The sequence below is a fragment of the Argopecten irradians genome, chromosome 3, assembly GCF_041381155.1.
Source record: "Argopecten irradians isolate NY chromosome 3, Ai_NY, whole genome shotgun sequence".
In the NCBI taxonomy this organism is placed as follows: domain Eukaryota; kingdom Metazoa; phylum Mollusca; class Bivalvia; order Pectinida; family Pectinidae; genus Argopecten; species Argopecten irradians.
In genome coordinates, this window is record NC_091136.1 from 67062956 (window position 1) to 67082247 (window position 19292).

Here is a 19292-nt window from a genome sequence, read left to right on the forward strand (position 1 = left end):
GTAAGAAACTCAGCTCTCATATGTACATAGGATCTACAGAAATTTTGTAAGAAATCGATTTCATGTTTATGACTGACCAAATGTTGACAGTAATGATGTTTTGACTATACAGGTAAATCTGAAACTTTGACAGGTATTGTACATGTTTGTGACTATACAGTGTAAAAATCTGACCAGAATTTGACAGGTAGTACATGTTTGTGACTATATCAGTAAATATGACAGAATTTGACAGGTAATGTACATGTTTGTGACTAAACAGGGTAAATCTGATGTTTGACAGTTTCCATGTTTGTGACTATACAGGGTAATCTGACCAACTTTGACAGGTAATGTACATGTTTGTGACTATACAGGTAAATCTAGTTTGACAGGTAATGTACATGTTTTGTATACAGGGTAAATCTGACCAGAGTTTGACAGGTAATGTACATGTTTGTGACTATACAGGGTAAATCTGACCAACTTTTGACAGGTATGTACATGTTTGTGACTATACAGGGTAAATCTGACCAGAATTTGACAGGTAATGTACATGTTTGTGACTATATAGGGTAAATCTGACCAGAATTTGACAGGTAATGTACATGTTTGTGACTATACAGGGTAAATCTGACCAGAGTTTGACAGGTAATGTACATGTTTGTGACTATACAGGGTAAATCTGACCAACTTTTGACAGGTAATGTACATGTTTGTGACTATACAGGGTAAATCTGACCAGAGTTTGACAGGTAATGTACATGTTTGTGACTATACAGGGTAAATCTGACCAGAGTTTGACAGGTAATGTACATGTTTGTGACTATATAGGGTAAATCTGACCAACTTTTGACAGGTAATGTACATGTTTGTGACTATACAGGGTAAATCTGACCAGAGTTTGACAGGTAATGTACATGTTTGTGACTATACAGGGTAAATCTGACCAGAGTTTGACAGGTAATGTACATGTTTGTGACTATACAGGGTAAATCTGACCAGAGTTTGACAGGTAATGTACATGTTTGTGACTATACAGGGTAAATCTGACCAACTTTTGACAGGTAATGTACATGTTTGTGACTATACAGGGTAAATCTGACCAGAGTTTGACAGGTAATGTACATGTTTGTGACTATACAGGGTAAATCTGACCAGACTTTTGACAGGAAATGTACATGTTTGTGACTATATACAGGGTAAATCTGACCAACTTTTGACAGGTAATGTACATGTTTGTGACTATACAGGGTAAATCTGACCAGAATTTGACAGGTAATGTACATGTTTGTGACTATACAGGGTAAATCTGACCAGAGTTTGACAGGTAATGTACATGTTTGTGACTATACAGGGTAAATCTGACCAACTTTTGACAGGTAATGTACATGTTTGTGACTATACAGGGTAAATCTGACCAGAGTTTGACAGGTAATGTACATGTTTGTGACTATATACAGGGTAAATCTGACCAACTTTTGACAGGTAATGTATATGTTTGTGACTATACAGTGTAAATCTGACCAGAGTTTGACAGGTAATGTACATGTTTGTGACTATACAGGGTAAATCTGACCAACTTTTGACAGGAAATGTACATGCTTGTGACTATATACAGGGTAAATCTGACCAGAGTTTGACAGGTAATGTACATGTTTGTGACTATACAGGGTAAATCTGACCAGAGTTTGACAGGTAATGTACATGTTTGTGACTATACAGGGTAAATCTGACCAACTTTTGACAGGTAATGTACATGTTTGTGACTATACAGGGTAAATCTGACCAGAGTTTGACAGGTAATGTACATGTTTGTGACTATATACAGGGTAAATCTGACCAACTTTTGACAGGTAATGTACATGCTTGTGACTATACAGGGTAAATCTGACCAACTTTTGACAGGTAATGTACATGTTTGTGACTATACAGGGTAAATCTGACCAGACTTTTGACAGGAAATGTACATGCTTGTGACTATATACAGGGTAAATCTGACCAGAGTTTGACAGGTAATGTACATGCTTGTGACTATACAGGGTAAATCTGACCAACTTTTGACAGGTAATGTACATGTTTGTGACTATATACAGGGTAAATCTGACCAGAGTTTGACAGGTTATGTATATGTTTGTGACTATATACGGTAAATCTGACCAACTTTTGACAGGTAATGTACATGTTTGTGACTATATACAGGGTAAATCTGACCAACTTTTGACAGGTAATGTACATGCTTGTGACTATACAGGGTAAATCTGACCAACTTTTGACAGGTAATGTACATGTTTGTGACTATATACAGGGTAAACCTGACCAACTTTTGACAGGTAATGTACATGCTTGTGACTATACAGGGTAAATCTGACCAGAGTTTGACAGGTAATGTACATGTTTGTGACTATACAGGGTAAATCTGACCAGAGTTTGACAGGTAATGTACATGTTTGTGACTATACAGGGTGAATCTGACCAGAGTTTGATAGGTAATGTACATGTTTGTGACTATACAGGGTAAATCTGACCAGAGTTTGACAGGTAATGTACATGTTTGTGACTATACAGGGTAAATCTGACCAACTTTTGACAGGTAATGTACATGTTTGTGACTATACAGGGTAAATCTGACCAGAGTTTGACAGGTAATGTACATGTTTGTGACTATACAGGGTAAATCTGACCAGAGTTTGACAGGTAATGTACATGTTTGTGACTATATAGGGTAAATCTGACCAACTTTTGACAGGTAATGTACATGTTTGTGACTATACAGGGTAAATCTGACCAATTTTTTACAGGTAATGTACATGTTTGTGACTATACAGGGTAATTCTGACCAATTTTTGACAGGTAATGTACGCGTTTGTGACTATACAGGGTAAATCTGAAATGATACTATCTGTCCACCTGATCATCACCCTATCGGTAGAGAAAGATCACACCATTTTGTGATAGATTCTTGCAGTTTAACCCAGCACAGACTATTAGATGTGATTCAATAAATCCTCTGTTTGTAGTTTACTTTATCATCATTTTCTTCTGTTTTCTAAGTAAGCTTTGTTTTATTAGATGTGATGATTTAACCTTTATAGTGAAGTGTGCTAATTACTGTAAAATAATGGTGGCTCTTAATTGTTAATGGAATAGGAGTAAAGCTTTCACGAATTAAACTAACCATGTATAATTGTGTGCTTACTTTAGTGTAGAGTAACTGTACTGTGTATCAAAATCCTATTATGAAAGAGATATGTTATTTAGCTGGATAAAGGAATTATCATTATAGAGATATCTAATATTACAAGTATAAATTGCATGATTTTTCCATAAACCACATTAATATCAATATCTCAGTGTATATAAAAGTTTTCCTGTTTGTAGAAACAACAGAAATGATCAGTAAATGATTTGATGTACAAATTAGATGAAGTGCTTTAATTTGAACTGGGCATAAGTGTTTATGCACTAATTGAGGGTTAATTATGTGAGGCTTGATACACTTGGGCTTTACTGCAGGTGTATTTCATTATGTATTTTGACTTCATGGTATGAGATATTCAAATTTTGTTTCTGGAAAATGTTGATATAATTTATAATAAAGTTTTGAGCCAGGGCTTAAAGAAAACATGAGATGATCTGTGATAGTTAATTATAAGATAATTATGATTATTTAAATAGTTGTTAATGTTGATACATGTGTGAATATGGTCATTACAGGATTATCAAACTTGGTGTGACCTCCGTAAACTGGAGGAGATGGTCGGTCAGCGCTACCTCACACACGAGTCGGACGACGACAGGTGGGAACAGTATCGGAAGGAGCGCTCCCTCAAAGTGTGGAAGGACATTGGCATGAAAGGTGTGAACGAGACGTATAACTTGAGTAAATCTCGCAGTGAACGTGTCAGTACCGGTGGTGCTTCTTGATGTGGTGCTCATCGCCTTGATATTGTAATCCCTCCAGCTACCCATGGGGCCATGCCCTCTCGGCCCATATGTACGACACGGCATTTACTCCATCCAGTCACCTCCTCTACAGCTATTGTCTAATGTTTCTCTCAGTATGGGGTCTTGTCTATTGGCATGTTCATGTATTGTCCTTATGAAGGTATTGTTTGACCCACCCTAATCAAGATAAAAATGGCAATATTATTCTTCTACCCTGTATGGAGAAATTCACATGGTTCTTCTGTTTTTAAGTTGTACCACTAAAACATGGTACTATATCAAGCTTTACCGTTGTGGTTTAGAACCAAAATTGATATTTTAATGTATAGACTTTATCAGTCAGGTCTATATATATGCATGGACATATATAGAAGTAAGCAGCAAGCTTTTTATACACACAAAAATTGTTTTTAAAACTTTTTAAAGGAATAATTTTAAATTAATCAAAATTTGAGATTTTGAGGGTTGACTTGTATTTTTTATTTCATTGTTATCTGCATGTGATGAATTGTCTTTTAGCATGCCTTTTAAATGAGAATACCTCAAATATCTCTAATGTGTGGATACAAGTTTTATTTTTACTGTAAATTAAGCATGTCTTTCTTATAAAAAGGTTCCCTTATATTTCTAAATTTGCCACATTAACAACTTATATATTTAGCCCTCCATCATCAGATGGTGGGCTATTCAAATCGCTTTTCATCTGTGGTCCGTGGTCCATCAGTTCATTAACAATTCTTATTATAGCTAATTCTCAGAAAATACTGAACGGATCTGTCTCAAATTTCACATGTAGGTTCCCCTAGGGCCATAGTTGTGCATATTGCGTTTTGGGACAGATCGGTCACCAAGAAGGTCGCCAGGCAGCCATCTTGGATTTTGATATTTTAAGTTTGTTATCGCTATTTCTCAGAAAGTACTGAAGCGATCTGTCTTAAATTTTATATGTAGTATTTTTGAAAAAGTTTGAAAAGCAAAGAAAAGATCCCTCTTTACATTGTCAGACATAGATCATTCTTTGGTGGGTGCCAAGATCCCTCTGGGATCTCTTGTTAAGTGATTGGCACCTTCAATGCTTTAAATGATTTTTAAGTAATGACACATACAAGCAGGCATCTACCGGTAATGTTACTAAATCACTGTGATAGTTTTAGTTTATCAATTTCAAGCATATTTTAAGTATGTCTTTCAGCAAACAAAAGATGTTTAATATAAAATTATGTGTTGTTTGGGTGGTTATTTTATTTACTGTTATTTCACCTAAGGAAAGTTTGTCCAGCCTTATATATTTCCTAATAGGGTACCTGTAGGCCTGTACTAAGCAGGGTGAGATGCAGAGACCAGATAACCTATACATGCAATGCATGTTTTGAACTGTTTTTAGAATTCTGTTTACCTTGAATATTATATTTATATGTTGTTTGTATACATATAACTTATTTATAGTGAATTTTGTTAAATTTTAGAGGATAGGGAACAATTTTTGTTTTCAATATATATTTGTCAAATCAAAACTCATCATTTTTGTATACCATTTTACAGTCTCTCCTCAAGTCAAATAGTGCATTAAGTGGCTAGATCCCCAAGTCTTGTCAGTGTAAAAGATTGTGCCTGACCAACATCTGTCTTTAAATGACAGATCGTTTGATAGATTTTAAACAAGACATAAGCCTCCAATAGTTGTCTATAGACACAACCCTCCAATAGTTGTCTATAGACACAAGCCTCCAATAGTTGTCTATAGACACAAGCCTCCAATAGTTGTCAATAGACACAACCCTTCAATAGTTGTCAATAGACACAACCCTTCAATAGTTGTCTATAGACACAACCCTCCAATAGTTGTCAATAGACACAACCCTCCAATAGTTGTCTATAGACACAAGCCTCCAATAGTTGTTCAATAGACATAAGCCTCCAATAGTTGTCTATAGACACAAGCCTCCAATAGTTGTCTATAGACACAAGCCTCCAATAGTTGTCTATAGACACAAGCCTCCAATAGTTGTCTATAGACACAAGCCTCCAATAGTTGTCAATAGACACAACCCTTCGATAGTTGTTCAATAGACACAACCCTCCAATAGTTGTCAATAGACACAACCCTCCAATAGTTGTCAATAGACACAACCCTCCAATAGTTGTCAATAGACACAACCCTCCAATAGTTGTCAATAGACACAAGCCTCCAATAGTTGTCAATAGACACAACCCTTCAATAGTTGTCTATAGACACAACCCTCCAATAGTTGTCAATAGACACAACCCTCCAATAGTTGTCAATAGACACAACCATCCAATAGTTGTCTATAGACATAAGCCTCCAATAGTTGTCTATAGACATAAGCCTCCAATAGTTGTCAATAGACATAAGCCTCCAATAGTTGTCAATAGACATAAGCCTCCAATATTGATTCAATCCTAAGAATAGTTGAGAACTTGATATATGCAGATTGTGTTGGTATCTAATCAAAGGCTTATGTAAGTCTCGTACTACTAGTGGGGCAACATCTAAAGGGGTGTTGCAGATGAAATGAGAGACGTAAAGGACCATAACTTTCGGTAATTCTTCAAAAAAGTGGGAGTATACACATATTTGCACGTGTAGACATTCTTGTTCGGAAATTGAATTAAGATTAACTGCACAATTAAAGGAGTACCAGCCAAAATCTAAGCAGCAATAGAGGAAACCAATATGTAACCTTGAAAGATTTTTAAGGTTAAGGTCATTAGTTTGAACAAACCAAAAGTGTTACCTGTAGCTCATTCCAAAGCATATTACAGTGCCAATACCGATCTCTTTACAAGTATGTCGATCTCTTAGTAGATATATCTAAGAAACACAATTTAACAAAGGATGACAACGTATTGACTTGTGCCCTATCCGGGCCTCGAACTCACGGTCTACGGCACCCCATTCGCCTAGCCTTGCCTTCTACCACCATGTCACATCCACGTCCCAAAAAAAGATGTTTCTATGATCTTGTCTATTATCCCAGTATACAGGTGTCATATTAGGTATCTATGCCTTCTACTGAAGGTATAGGTGTACCACCCAAAAATAAAAAAATGTGAAAAAAAATCTAAATGGTATAAATATTTGCCTAAGGGTATCCTCTGAACATACAAGCAATAAAAAGTTACATACCTCAACAAGCAATTTTGAACGTAACAATTTTTTGAAAAATTGGAAACTGAAATTTGAAAAAAAAAGTTTCAAAATTTTCTGAAATATCTATGAAAGTTATTAAAATTATTGCTGACAAAAGAGCATTTTACAATGCATTAGCAACAGTTTTGTAAAAGAAAAAAACCCAACCATTTTGTCTAGAAAAAATGTTCCTTTCAAAATTTCAAAACAAAAAAGGGGGGGGGGGGGTAACTGAAATACCTTCTGTAAATATTGTAACAGGGTGAGAGCAGTGTGCCGCTGACTGTTCTCTAACCTGCGACCCCGACCCTGGACTTGCTGGTCTGCCACTCACTGACTGACCTAAAGGGACCTAGATATAACAATTTAGAATTAAAACCTGCTACGATATATATTCTGTGAGGTTGGTTGAAGGTAAATGTCTCTATAAGCCCCCCTCACCCTTTTTGAGGCCTTGATTTCAGTTGCCCAGGCATAAATAAATACCAAAACTACACAAAACTGTATAGATTTGCAATAATTTTGTCTTGGCATCTTTTCATTATGATTTTTTTCAATTTTTTAAACGCCCTGGGCACTTATTGGGTCGAATACGTTATATTCAAACAAAGGACCTCTTTCACGAACAATGGAAATTTGCCCACAAACCAATTTTATTGAAATTAAATGTTATATGTAGGAACATAAATGCAAACCCTTGAAATACATGTAAAAAAATGCAAAAGGTCCCAGGGGACTGTGTAATGGCCAAATTAATGTTGCCCAGTAGAGGTGTATGACAGGGTTCCATTTTTGATCCAAAATGGTATCAAAATAATGTTTTATGTCATAAAACTTTATTATCTGAAGAGTATAAATAATTACATATTATGATCACAAATATGTAGGCAAAGTGTGACAAATAAAATTTTAGCTACATTTTAAAGACAGAAAATATCGAAATTTTGGGTGTTATTTTCGGCCATGTCAATTGTTAACAATGGTGATTCACCCACTTCCAGTTTGAGTGCACCAAAAATGTTTTCTAAAAAGTTGGCTCATTACCTGAAGTTAATATTTTGAAAATTTCAGAAAACTTGTGGACCGGTAAATTTGTCGTTTAAAGGTCTTAGTGAGACAAGGTCTATTTTTAGCAGTATTACACCGTGGTCGCACCACGGCCCTTTTCAATCATAAAATTGAGTAAACAAAGAAACTGATTTCTTAATCTTATTTAATACTCATTAGTTACATTAAATGTAAAGTAATATATGATTTTATAACCTATATATTGTAGAATAATCAAAATATTGAATCACAATAACAAAGTATTTCAGAATTTTTAGGGCATTATCTTTCACTTTTCAAGCTAGACGTTGATTACAACTGCATTCTCAGAAATATTCTTTTATTTACAGCTGAAAGGCATATAAAGTAAAATAATAACAAAATCTAGAAATCAAATGGGTGGGAGTAGATTATTATGTAAGAGAATCAAGTTTTTACAAATTTTCATACATCCAGTATATTAGTGCATATATGTATAATGTTGTTGTTTTTCAAAATATCGTGCTTTCAAAGTGTTGGCAATGGCATCAAATCACACCATTACAAGTTTTATTTTTCATAATTAGCTTTGTGTATCATAAACACATCATACTATCAATCAAAATGGCATAAGGTTTATCATTTCAGGTAATAAATTTTGATTTTATAAGAAATTTGGTTATCACAACATGAATTAAACATGTCAGGGGGATCCAAATAAATTAATTTATACGCGACACAAAGCTAAGTAACATACAGTATAATGTAATAAACTGCATTTAAATGATTTCCAGTTTGATCAGACACTCTCATTTCCTGTTTGACTGTTTCTCCATTATCTCTGTACAATTAATACCATATCCACCAACTAACATTTTTAGAGATCTTTTTGTCCATAAGGATTACTTCAGAATTACTTATGAAACTCATCGCCACACACTCTTTATCACGGGGATATACACCATGTACATGTACTGTGATTGAAGCCTTTCTTTTGTGTCTAATAAGCTGTTTAATTTTCTAATTATATAATAATACTAACATGGAATTCAAATATGATTATTGACAATAAAGATAAAAAAGTTTTGATGAACTTACAGATAACGTTTATTTTCATTATTAAAACTGCTACATTCAGTTAGTTATTTTGCAGGATTAAAGAAGCATTTGCCATTAATGTATCTAAATCTGAAATGATACATAAATGAGTTTCCCGACCAAATTAAACTTAAAATCTAAAACAATATAATATGTAAAAGTGATGAGATTTACATTTGTTAGCATGAATCAACATAAATGTTAATCAGAAGTGTTAGCCCTGAAAATAATTGAACTACTTTAGGTTTGTAACATGACCCATGTAACCTGGTAACTCTTCCCTTTCAAACAACACAGCTACAGAATCCCATTTTAATCACTCTCTTCACTGTAAATATGCTCTATAATTACAAAATACATTTGTAAATCATTAGAACAGGACATATTAGTGAAGCTACTTCAAATGCTAAACAGCTTATTGTGGTCATAAAACACCCAAATGTTTTGTAATTTTGGTTATGTAAAACTTATTTTTTTTACAAAGTATCACTAAATAAATCAATTTGAAATCATATCAAGCGTTACAGATGAGTATTGGATTATACATTAATGTTGACACGGTTAGATTCGTGATTAATGATTCAAAATAAGCATATTCATAGCATTATGTAACGTTACTAAAAATAGACCTTGCTATATTATAACTTTTAAACGACAAATTTACCGGTCCACAATTTTTCTGAAATTTTCACAATATTTACTTCAGGTAATGGGCCAACTTTTCAGAAAATATTTTTGGTGCACTCAAACTGGAAGTGGGTGAACCACCATTGTTAATAATTGACATGGCCGAAAATAACACCCAAAATTTCGATATTTTCTGTCTTTAAAATGTAGCCAAAATTTTATTTGTCACATTTTGCCTACATATTTGTGATCATAATATGTAATTATTTATACTCTTCAGAAAATAATACAGTTTTATGACATAAAACATTATTTTGATACCATTTTGGATCAAAAATGGAACCCTGTCATACACCTCTACTGGGCAACATTAATTTGGCCATAGCACAGGCCCCTGGGACCTTTGGAATTTTTTTAACGTATTTCAAGGGTTTGCATTTATGTTGCTACATGTAACATTTAATTTCATTAAAATTGGTTCGTGGGCAAATTTCCATTGTTCGTGAAAGAGGTCCTTTGGTAACCCTCCACTTCAACATGTCACATGCACAAGGTCAGTTTTCTAGGCCTCTTTATTATAAACAAGAAGTTGTTTAAAGGTTTTCAACTATTTCCTGTGACCTTAAATGAAGGTCAAGTAAGCTGATTAAAACAAACTTAGCAGCTCATTATTCCTGCATGCTATGATTACAATGTAAGTGGAGCTTTCTTCAGAATTTCGATTATTGAGAAAAAGTTGAATGAAAAGTTTACAAACAGCAGATTGATGAAGCATGGTACATGATTTTTCAAGGCAATGAAGCATGGTACATGATTTTTCAACGCAATTAAGCCAAACACTGATACACAATGATTTCATTTGTACCTACAAAATGACTTCTTAATCACTTTAATTTCAAATTTATGATTAATTTCCCTTCATCAGTATTGGTCAATTATTAGGACGCACTGGTTTAACTTATTTAGAAGGTAAAAACAATGGAGTAGCTTGTTTGGGGTTGCGGTTGCCGAGTGGTTAAGAATAAGTTTTGTCTCAACATATTTACCACAAGCCCTCTTCCTTTTGGTTACGAGTTTGAATCCGATGTGGGGTAGAATCCAGGTACTGACTACTGGTAAGTGGTTTTTCTCCGCGTACTCAGACTTTCCATCATCTCCTTAAAGAGATACTGATTTTAATACATGATTTTAATAACGGCATGACATCGACGATTTTGAAATGTCTTGTATATAATAATCATGTAAAAGTCAGGCTGCGGTGGCCAAGTGGTTAAGATGTCCTGACTTAGTACCACTAGCCTAGCTCCACCTCTTGGTCGCGAGTTCGAATCCCATTTGGGACAGTTGCCAGGTACTGACCGCTGGTTGGTGGTTTTTCTCTAGAATATTATTGTAAAAAAATGAAATCAATTAAAAATTTAGTTGGTCTCTGAAATGCTCGAAACTGAAGATGCTGTTGAGTGTTTGACATTCAGTGCATTTTATTTTTTAAAGCTCTGTTGTTACTCTGTTTTAGACTGCAGATGTTTACTGTACATGTGTCATCTGGCAAACTTTCTGCCAGTTTCCTTATTACTCAAATCGCGGTTATAACCGGGTTGATAGCTAAAGATTGTATTGTTTACGTTAGTTCCAAAGGAAGGATAACTCTGTTATCGTAAATACGTTACTTTCAAAGGAACGATAACTCTGTTATCGTAAATACGTTACTTTCAAAGGAACGATAACTCTGTTATCGTAAATACGTTAGTTTAAAAGGAACGATAACTCTGTTATCGTACCTTACGTCTCTCATTTCATACTCACAATATCTCGCCCAGGCTCCCATACATCTCTAAGTTATGCCAATGAAAATTGTTTATGTTTCTTGAGGAGCTTCTGAAATTATGTTTTCATATTTCAAATCGCCAAATGATAACCTTTGTTCACCAGTATAAAGGAAATCTCAAGAAATACATTATCTGTTGGAGATATAAGAATTGAGGAGATCTCATTCCTCAAGACGTTTTGTACGAGTGGACATATACTATATTATCTAGTCTGTGTTGATCTGAGTGAATTGGATTGGCCGAGGTGTAACAAGGATATTCTAATGGTACACCTGTTTAAGATAGATCTGACCAATAGCATAATACTGGACCAATGAATAGTCCTTAACCTGCCAAAATCGAATCTGACTGTCGTACATAGGTATTACATAATGTTATTTATCTTATGATTGGATCATCATCTAATCTCAAAAAGCTAACAATTGTATATCAAACCTAATCTCCTGTTTCCATGAGCACACACTTATGGGTAGCTAACAAATATTTAGGTATGTAGATGAGGTTTTGAATCTGATAAGAGTGATCTTGGTGAATGTAAAGCGATGTTAATATTGCTCTTGTTAATGTAAGTTTATAATAAAATGTTGCACCAGTATAACACCTTTTAACGGTGATTAAAGGTGACTGGGAGTGTAGCAATGGAAAAATGATAGCAATATTATCAAGTTTCGTTACGTTTTTGATATTCAACCTTTCCCGATATTAAATTTACTTAACATGGTTAAGGTACAATGCTGTTATGGGGGAAATGGTTCTAACCCTTCACAACAGTCCTACATGTTGGACTTACTCATCAGCTATTGACTGGTGGTCATGTCGGGAGTTGACCACTCAACTATTGATCGGTGGTTACGTCGGGAGTTGACCACCTGTCAGCTATTGACTAGTGGTCATGTGGGGAGTTGACCACTAATGAAAACTTCATATGTCATTATCATCATCAGTCTGTATTATATGCAACACTGTGAAACAGAAAGTAGCCGATAGCTGCCTTAATACAAAGATCTCTCCTGCATGTGTGTACAGATTATTGATATTGTTTGGCTTTACAAAAATACGATCCCCTTACAAGATCCGTGTATAATACCGAGATGGGCTCACTTACAGCACTCACAATTTTTTTTTTTTTTGAAATAACACTTCATACGAAAAATAAACTGTCCTCATCTATAGCTAACAGTTCACACAAAAAGGTAAACTGTGCTCAGACCCGAGAGAGGGCCCTGTATTACATAGAAATGCTTGGCAATACTATACAATAGACTTCCATATTGGATCTATCAGGGATCGTATTTCTGTAGCATTGTTTTACAATCTTTAATATTATTGTAAGCATTATGTTATTGTGTACATAAAAAGTGATATATGTCGGAAGCAGTTACCGACGAAGTGTCCCGTTTACTACATATTTAGATGGAGATATATGTTTGTAATTGGTCAGTTAAAATAATCATGTCGTTAACTTCCTTGTTATGCAAGTTAAAACCATAAGATATTCACCTGTGTGAAAGGCAGCTTGTTCCATGGCGTTTGTGTCCGTCTGTCTCGCCTTAAGTCATCAGTGGCCAATCATCCTTTCCTAACAATGCTTGTTATCGCTATTTTGCAGAAAGTCTGTTTGGAAAGTTTTCCGGTAGTGTAGGTTAGCTATTTTGCAGAAAATAAGTTTACAAAGTTCATGGGTAGGTTCGCTATATTTACTGGGGCGTTCATCTTGGACTCCGTTTGATATTTGCATTTAACTCTTTGCAATTATTCTTTTTTTTCTCCTAATGGTCATTTTGATTCCCCATGGTTCTAGTTATTTATAAAATACTGGCTGATTTGAAAATAAAAGCCGTCTTGGATATTCATTTTTTGAAGATAGCTGTCTTTAACAAATTTTATATTTTCAAACTTCATATTTCGGCTTTCACTGGTCTTGTTTTGCCTGTCAAACATTGATACTGTTTAAACTTACCGACAGGCGGCTATCATGCTATTTGACTTTTGGGGTTCATTGTTTTTGCCAAATGTTCTCATTTGTTTCGTATATGTCCACTGTAGAGTTCTGGATCTGTAATTTAAGAAAAAAAATGACAATTTATTGCCATCTCGGAATTATAGGCGAAAAGAAGGCGAGAAGAATGTCTTTATTTGGAAAGATATCGATCTCTCTAGTAACAGTCCTGATAATATTGCCCATAATGTTCATATTCCAGGGGCGATCGGCTAAGAACAAGTTGAAATATGTCGTTAAAGGCTAGGATCTGTGGTGCAACCTACAAAATATACTAATCGTTATTACTTGTGTACTTAGTATATGTACTAAGTACATAACATATATTGAGACATACTGGTGTACTAAGTATATGTACGTAGTACATTACAGATATTGAGACATACTTATGTACTTAGTATATGTACTTAGTACATTACAGATATTGAGACATTGTGATAGAACCTATGTAGACACATGATGGTAACAATAAAGATGGTTTCAGGCACTCTTGTTTTATTGTTTCCTGTTGTTGTTAATTTTCAGTACCTCCCTTTTCTACCAATATTACATTTTATTCTTTATTTATATGTTGTATATCGTTGTTCTTTCTACTTTTGTCCTTAAACAAAAATGTTTTTATTATCTGGCATGCTGAAATCTAATTATCGCATTACACATAACCTTATATAGACTTCCATTTCTCGATTAGTTAAGTCCATTTCACAACTGTATATTTAAGTAACTACCTGTGGAAACGGACGGCTTGTTAATGTCGCCCAAGCTTAGGCCGATTTCCCATTCCAACAAAAATGAGCATTTAGAAAATATCCAGCTATGCTGAAGGTATCTTTATCTTTGTTCCATATCTGAGATCACTTTTGCCACTTGCCATATATATATAAGAATTCCTAACAACAACAAAACATCGTTAAAATTTGACATAAATTACAAAGTAATTACAAAATCGCAATTTAAACAGAAAAAGTATAAAAGCCATGAATGAAATTACCTGGAGACGAGTGAAAATGCAGCAGTAAATAGTATCATGTGCAGCGTGCTCCATAGCTCTTCACACCAATCCGGGTAGTCAGCATTCCAATAAAACTTCGCTGATGATATAACCACAAGCCACTTGTGGAAACGCTGAAAAGTTCTTATCCCCTATCTGAAAAGAATCAAACAAATCTATAATAATAATAGTACAATGACAACAACATTCCTCCGTCCTCAACTTTACCTCAATAATAACAGTACAATGACAACAACGTTCCTCCGTCCTCAACTTTACCTCAATAATAACAGTACAATGACAACAACGTTCCTCCGTCCTCAACTTTACCTCAATAATAATAGTACAATGACAACAATGTTCTTCCGTCCGTAACTTTACCTCAATAATAACAGTACAATGACAACAACGTCCTTCCGTCCTCAACTTTACCTCAATAATAACAGTACAATGACAACAACGTTCCTCCGTCCTCAACTTTACCTCAATAATAACAGTACAATGACAACAACGTTCCTCTGTCCTCAACTTTACCTCAATAATAACAGTACAATGACAACAACGTTCCTCCGTCCTCAACTTTACCTCAATAATAACAGTACAATGACAACAACGTTCCTCTGTCCTCAACTTTACCTCAATAATAACAGTACAATGACAACAACGTTCCTCTGTCCTCAACTTTACCTCAATAATAACAGTACAATGACAACAACGTTCCTCCGTCCGTAACTTTACCTCAATAATAACAGTACAATGACAACAACGTTCCTCCGTCCTCAACTTTACCTCAATAATAACAGTACAATGACAACAACGTTCCTCCGTCCGTAACTTTACCTCAGAAATAACAGTACAATGACAACAACGTTCCTCCGTCCGTAACTTTACCTCAATAATAACAGTACAATGACAACAACGTTCCTCTGTCCTCAACTTTACCTCAATAAAAACAGTACAATGACAACAACGTTCCTCCGTCCGTCAACTTTACCTCAATAATAACAGTACAATGACAACAACGTTCCTCCGTCCTCAACTTTACCTCAATAATAACAGTACAATGACAACAACGTTCCTCCGTCCTCAACTTTACCTCAATAATAACAGTACAATGACAACAACGTTCCTCCGTCCTCAACTTTACCTCAATAATAACAGTACAATGACAACAACGTTCCTCCGTCCTCAACTTTACCTCAATAATAACAGTACAATGACAACAACGTTCCTCCGTCCTCAACTTTACCTCAATAATAACAGTACAATGACAACAACGTTCCTCCGTCCTCAACTTTACCTCAATAATAACAGTACAATGACAACAACGTTCCTCCGTCCTCAACTTTACCTCAATAATAACAGTACAATGACAACAACGTTCCTCCGTCCTCAACTTTACCTCAATAATAACAGTACAATGACAACAACGCCCTTCCGTCCTCAACTTTACCTCAATAATAACAGTACAATGACAACAACGTTCCTCCGTCCTCAACTTTACCTCAATAATAACAGTACAATGACAACAACGTCCTTCCGTCCTCAACTTTACCTCAATAATAACAGTACAATGACAACAACGTTCCTCCGTCCTCAACTTTACCTCAATAATAACAGTACAATGACAACAACGTTCCTCCGTCCTCAACTTTACCTCAATAATAACAGTACAATGACAACAACGTTCCTCTGTCCTCAACTTTACCTCAATAATAACAGTACAATGACAACAACGTTCCTCCGTCCTCAACTTTACCTCAATAATAACAGTACAATGACAACAACGTTCCTCCGTCCGTAACTTTACCTCAATAATAACAGTACAATGACAACAACGTTCCTCTGTCCTCAACTTTACCTCAATAATAACAGTACAATGACAACAACGTTCCTCCGTCCTCAACTTTACCTCAATAATAACAGTACAATGACAACAACGTCCTCCGTCCTCAACTTTACCTCATAATTACAATGACAACAACGTTCCTCCGTCCTCAACTTTACCTCAATAATAACAGTACAATGACAACAACGTTCCTCCGTCCTCAACTTTACCTCAATAATAACAGTACAATGACAACAACGTTCCTCCGTCCTCAACTTTACCTCAATAATAACAGTACAATGACAACAACGTTCCTCCGTCCTCAACTTTACCTCAATAATAACAGTACAATGACAACAACGTTCCTCCGTCCTCAACTTTACCTCAATAATAACAGTACAATGACAACAACGTTCCTCCGTCCTCAACTTTACCTCAATAATAACAGTACAATGACAACAACGTTCCTTCCGTCCTCAACTTTACCTCAATAATAACAGTACAATGACAACAACGTTCCTCCGTCCTCAACTTTACCTCAATAATAAAGTACAATGACAACAACGTTTCTCCGTCCTCAACTTTACCTCAATAATAACAGTACAATGACAACAACGTTCCTCCGTCCTCAACTTTACCTCAATAATAACAGTACAATGACAACAACGTTCCTCCGTCCTCAACTTTACCTCAATAATAACAGTACAATGACAACAACGTTCCTCCGTCCTCAACTTTACCTCAATAATAACAGTACAATGACAACAACGTTCCTCCGTCCTCAACTTTACCTCAATAATAACAGTACAATGACAACAACGTTCCTCCGTCCTCAACTTTACCTCAATAATAACAGTACAATGACAACAACGTTCCTCCGTCCTCAACTTTACCTCAATAATAACAGTACAATGACAACAACGTCTTCCGTCCTCAACTTTACCTCAATAATAACAGTACAATGACAACAACGTTCCTCCGTCCTCAACTTTACCTCAATAATAACAGTACAATGACAACAACGTTCCTCCGTCCTCAACTTTACCTCAATAATAACAGTACAATGACAACAACGTTCCTCCGTCCTCAACTTTACCTCAATAATAACAGTACAATGACAACAACGTTCCTCCGTCCTCAACTTTACCTCAATAATAACAGTACAATGACAACAACGTTCCTCCGTCCTCAACTTTACCTCAATAATAACAGTACAATGACACAACAACGTTCCTCCGTCCTCAACTTTACCTCAATAATAACAGTACAATGACAACAACGTTCCTCCGTCCTCAACTTTACCTCAATAATTAAGTACAATGACAACAACGTTCCTCTGTCCTCAACTTTACCTCAATAATAACAGTACAATGACAACAACGTTCCTCCGTCCTCAACTTTACCTCAATAATAACAGTACAATGACAACAACGTTCCTCCGTCCTCAACTTTACCTCAATAATAACAGTACAATGACAACAACGTTCCTCCGTCCTCAACTTTACCTCAATAATAACAGTACAATGACAACAACGTTCCTCCGTCCTCAACTTTACCTCAATAATAACAGTACAATGACAACAACGTTCCTCCGTCCTCAACTTTACCTCAATAATAACAGTACAATGACAACAACGTTCCTCCGTCCTCAACTTTACCTCAATAATAACAGTACAATGACAACAACGTTCCTCCGTCCTCAACTTTACCTCAATAATAACAGTACAATGACAACAACGTTCCTCCGTCCTCAACTTTACCTCAATAATAACAGTACAATGACAACAACGTTCCTCCGTCCTCAACTTTACCTCAATAATAACAGTACAATGACAACAACGTTCCTCCGTCCTCAACTTTACCTCAATAATAACAGTACAATGACAACAACGTTCCTCCGTCCTCAACTTTACCTCAATAATAACAGTACAATGACAACAACGTTCCTCCGTCCTCAACTTTACCTCAATAATAACAGTACAATGACAACAACGTTCCTCCGTCCTCAACTTTACCTCAATAATAACAGTACAATGACAACAACGTTCCTCCGTCCTCAACTTTACCTCAATAATAACAGTACAATGACAACAACGTTCCTCCGTCCTCAACTTTACCTCAATAATAACAGTACAATGACAACAACGTTCCTCCGTCCTCAACTTTACCTCAATAATAACAGTACAATGACAACAACGTTCCTCCGTCCTCAACTTTACCTCAATAATAACAGTACAATGACAACAACGTTCCTCCGTCCTCAACTTTACCTCAATAATAACAGTACAATGACAACAACGTTCCTCCGTCCTCAACTTTACCTCAATAATAACAGTACAATGACAACAACGTTCCTCTGTCCTCAACTTTACCTCAATAATAACAGTACAATGACAACAACGTTCCTCCGTCCTCAACTTTACCTCAATAATAACAGTACAATGACAACAACGTTCCTCTGTCCTCAACTTTACCTCAATAATATGTTGATCAACTTTACCTCAATAATAACAGTACAATGACAACAACGTTCCTCCGTCCTCAACTTTACCTCAATAATAACAGTACAATGACAACAACGTTCCTCCGTCCTCAACTTTACCTCAATAATAACAGTACAATGACAACAACGTTCCTCCGTCCTCAACTTTACCTCAATAATAACAGTACAATGACAACAACGTTCCTCCGTCCTCAACTTTACCTCAATAATAACAGTACAATGACAACAACGTTCCTCCGTCCTCAACTTTACCTCAATAATAACAGTACAATGACAACAACGTTCCTCCGTCCTCAACTTTACCTCAATAATA

At 35.6% G+C, this 19292-nt stretch overlaps 1 protein-coding gene across 1 annotated transcript in view; it reads left to right on the plus strand.

Moving 5' to 3' along the window:
• The window catches only part of LOC138319807 (serine/threonine-protein kinase D1-like), a 55850-nt gene extending 41700 nt beyond the window's left edge, over window positions 1-14150 (plus strand). The window contains exon 12 of the mRNA XM_069262937.1: window positions 3697-14150. Within this exon, the coding sequence (XP_069119038.1) occupies window positions 3697-3906 (210 nt within the window). The 3' untranslated portion in view covers window positions 3907-14150. The remainder of the gene's footprint in view (window positions 1-3696) is intronic.
• The last annotated feature ends 5142 nt before the right edge of the window (window positions 14151-19292 follow it).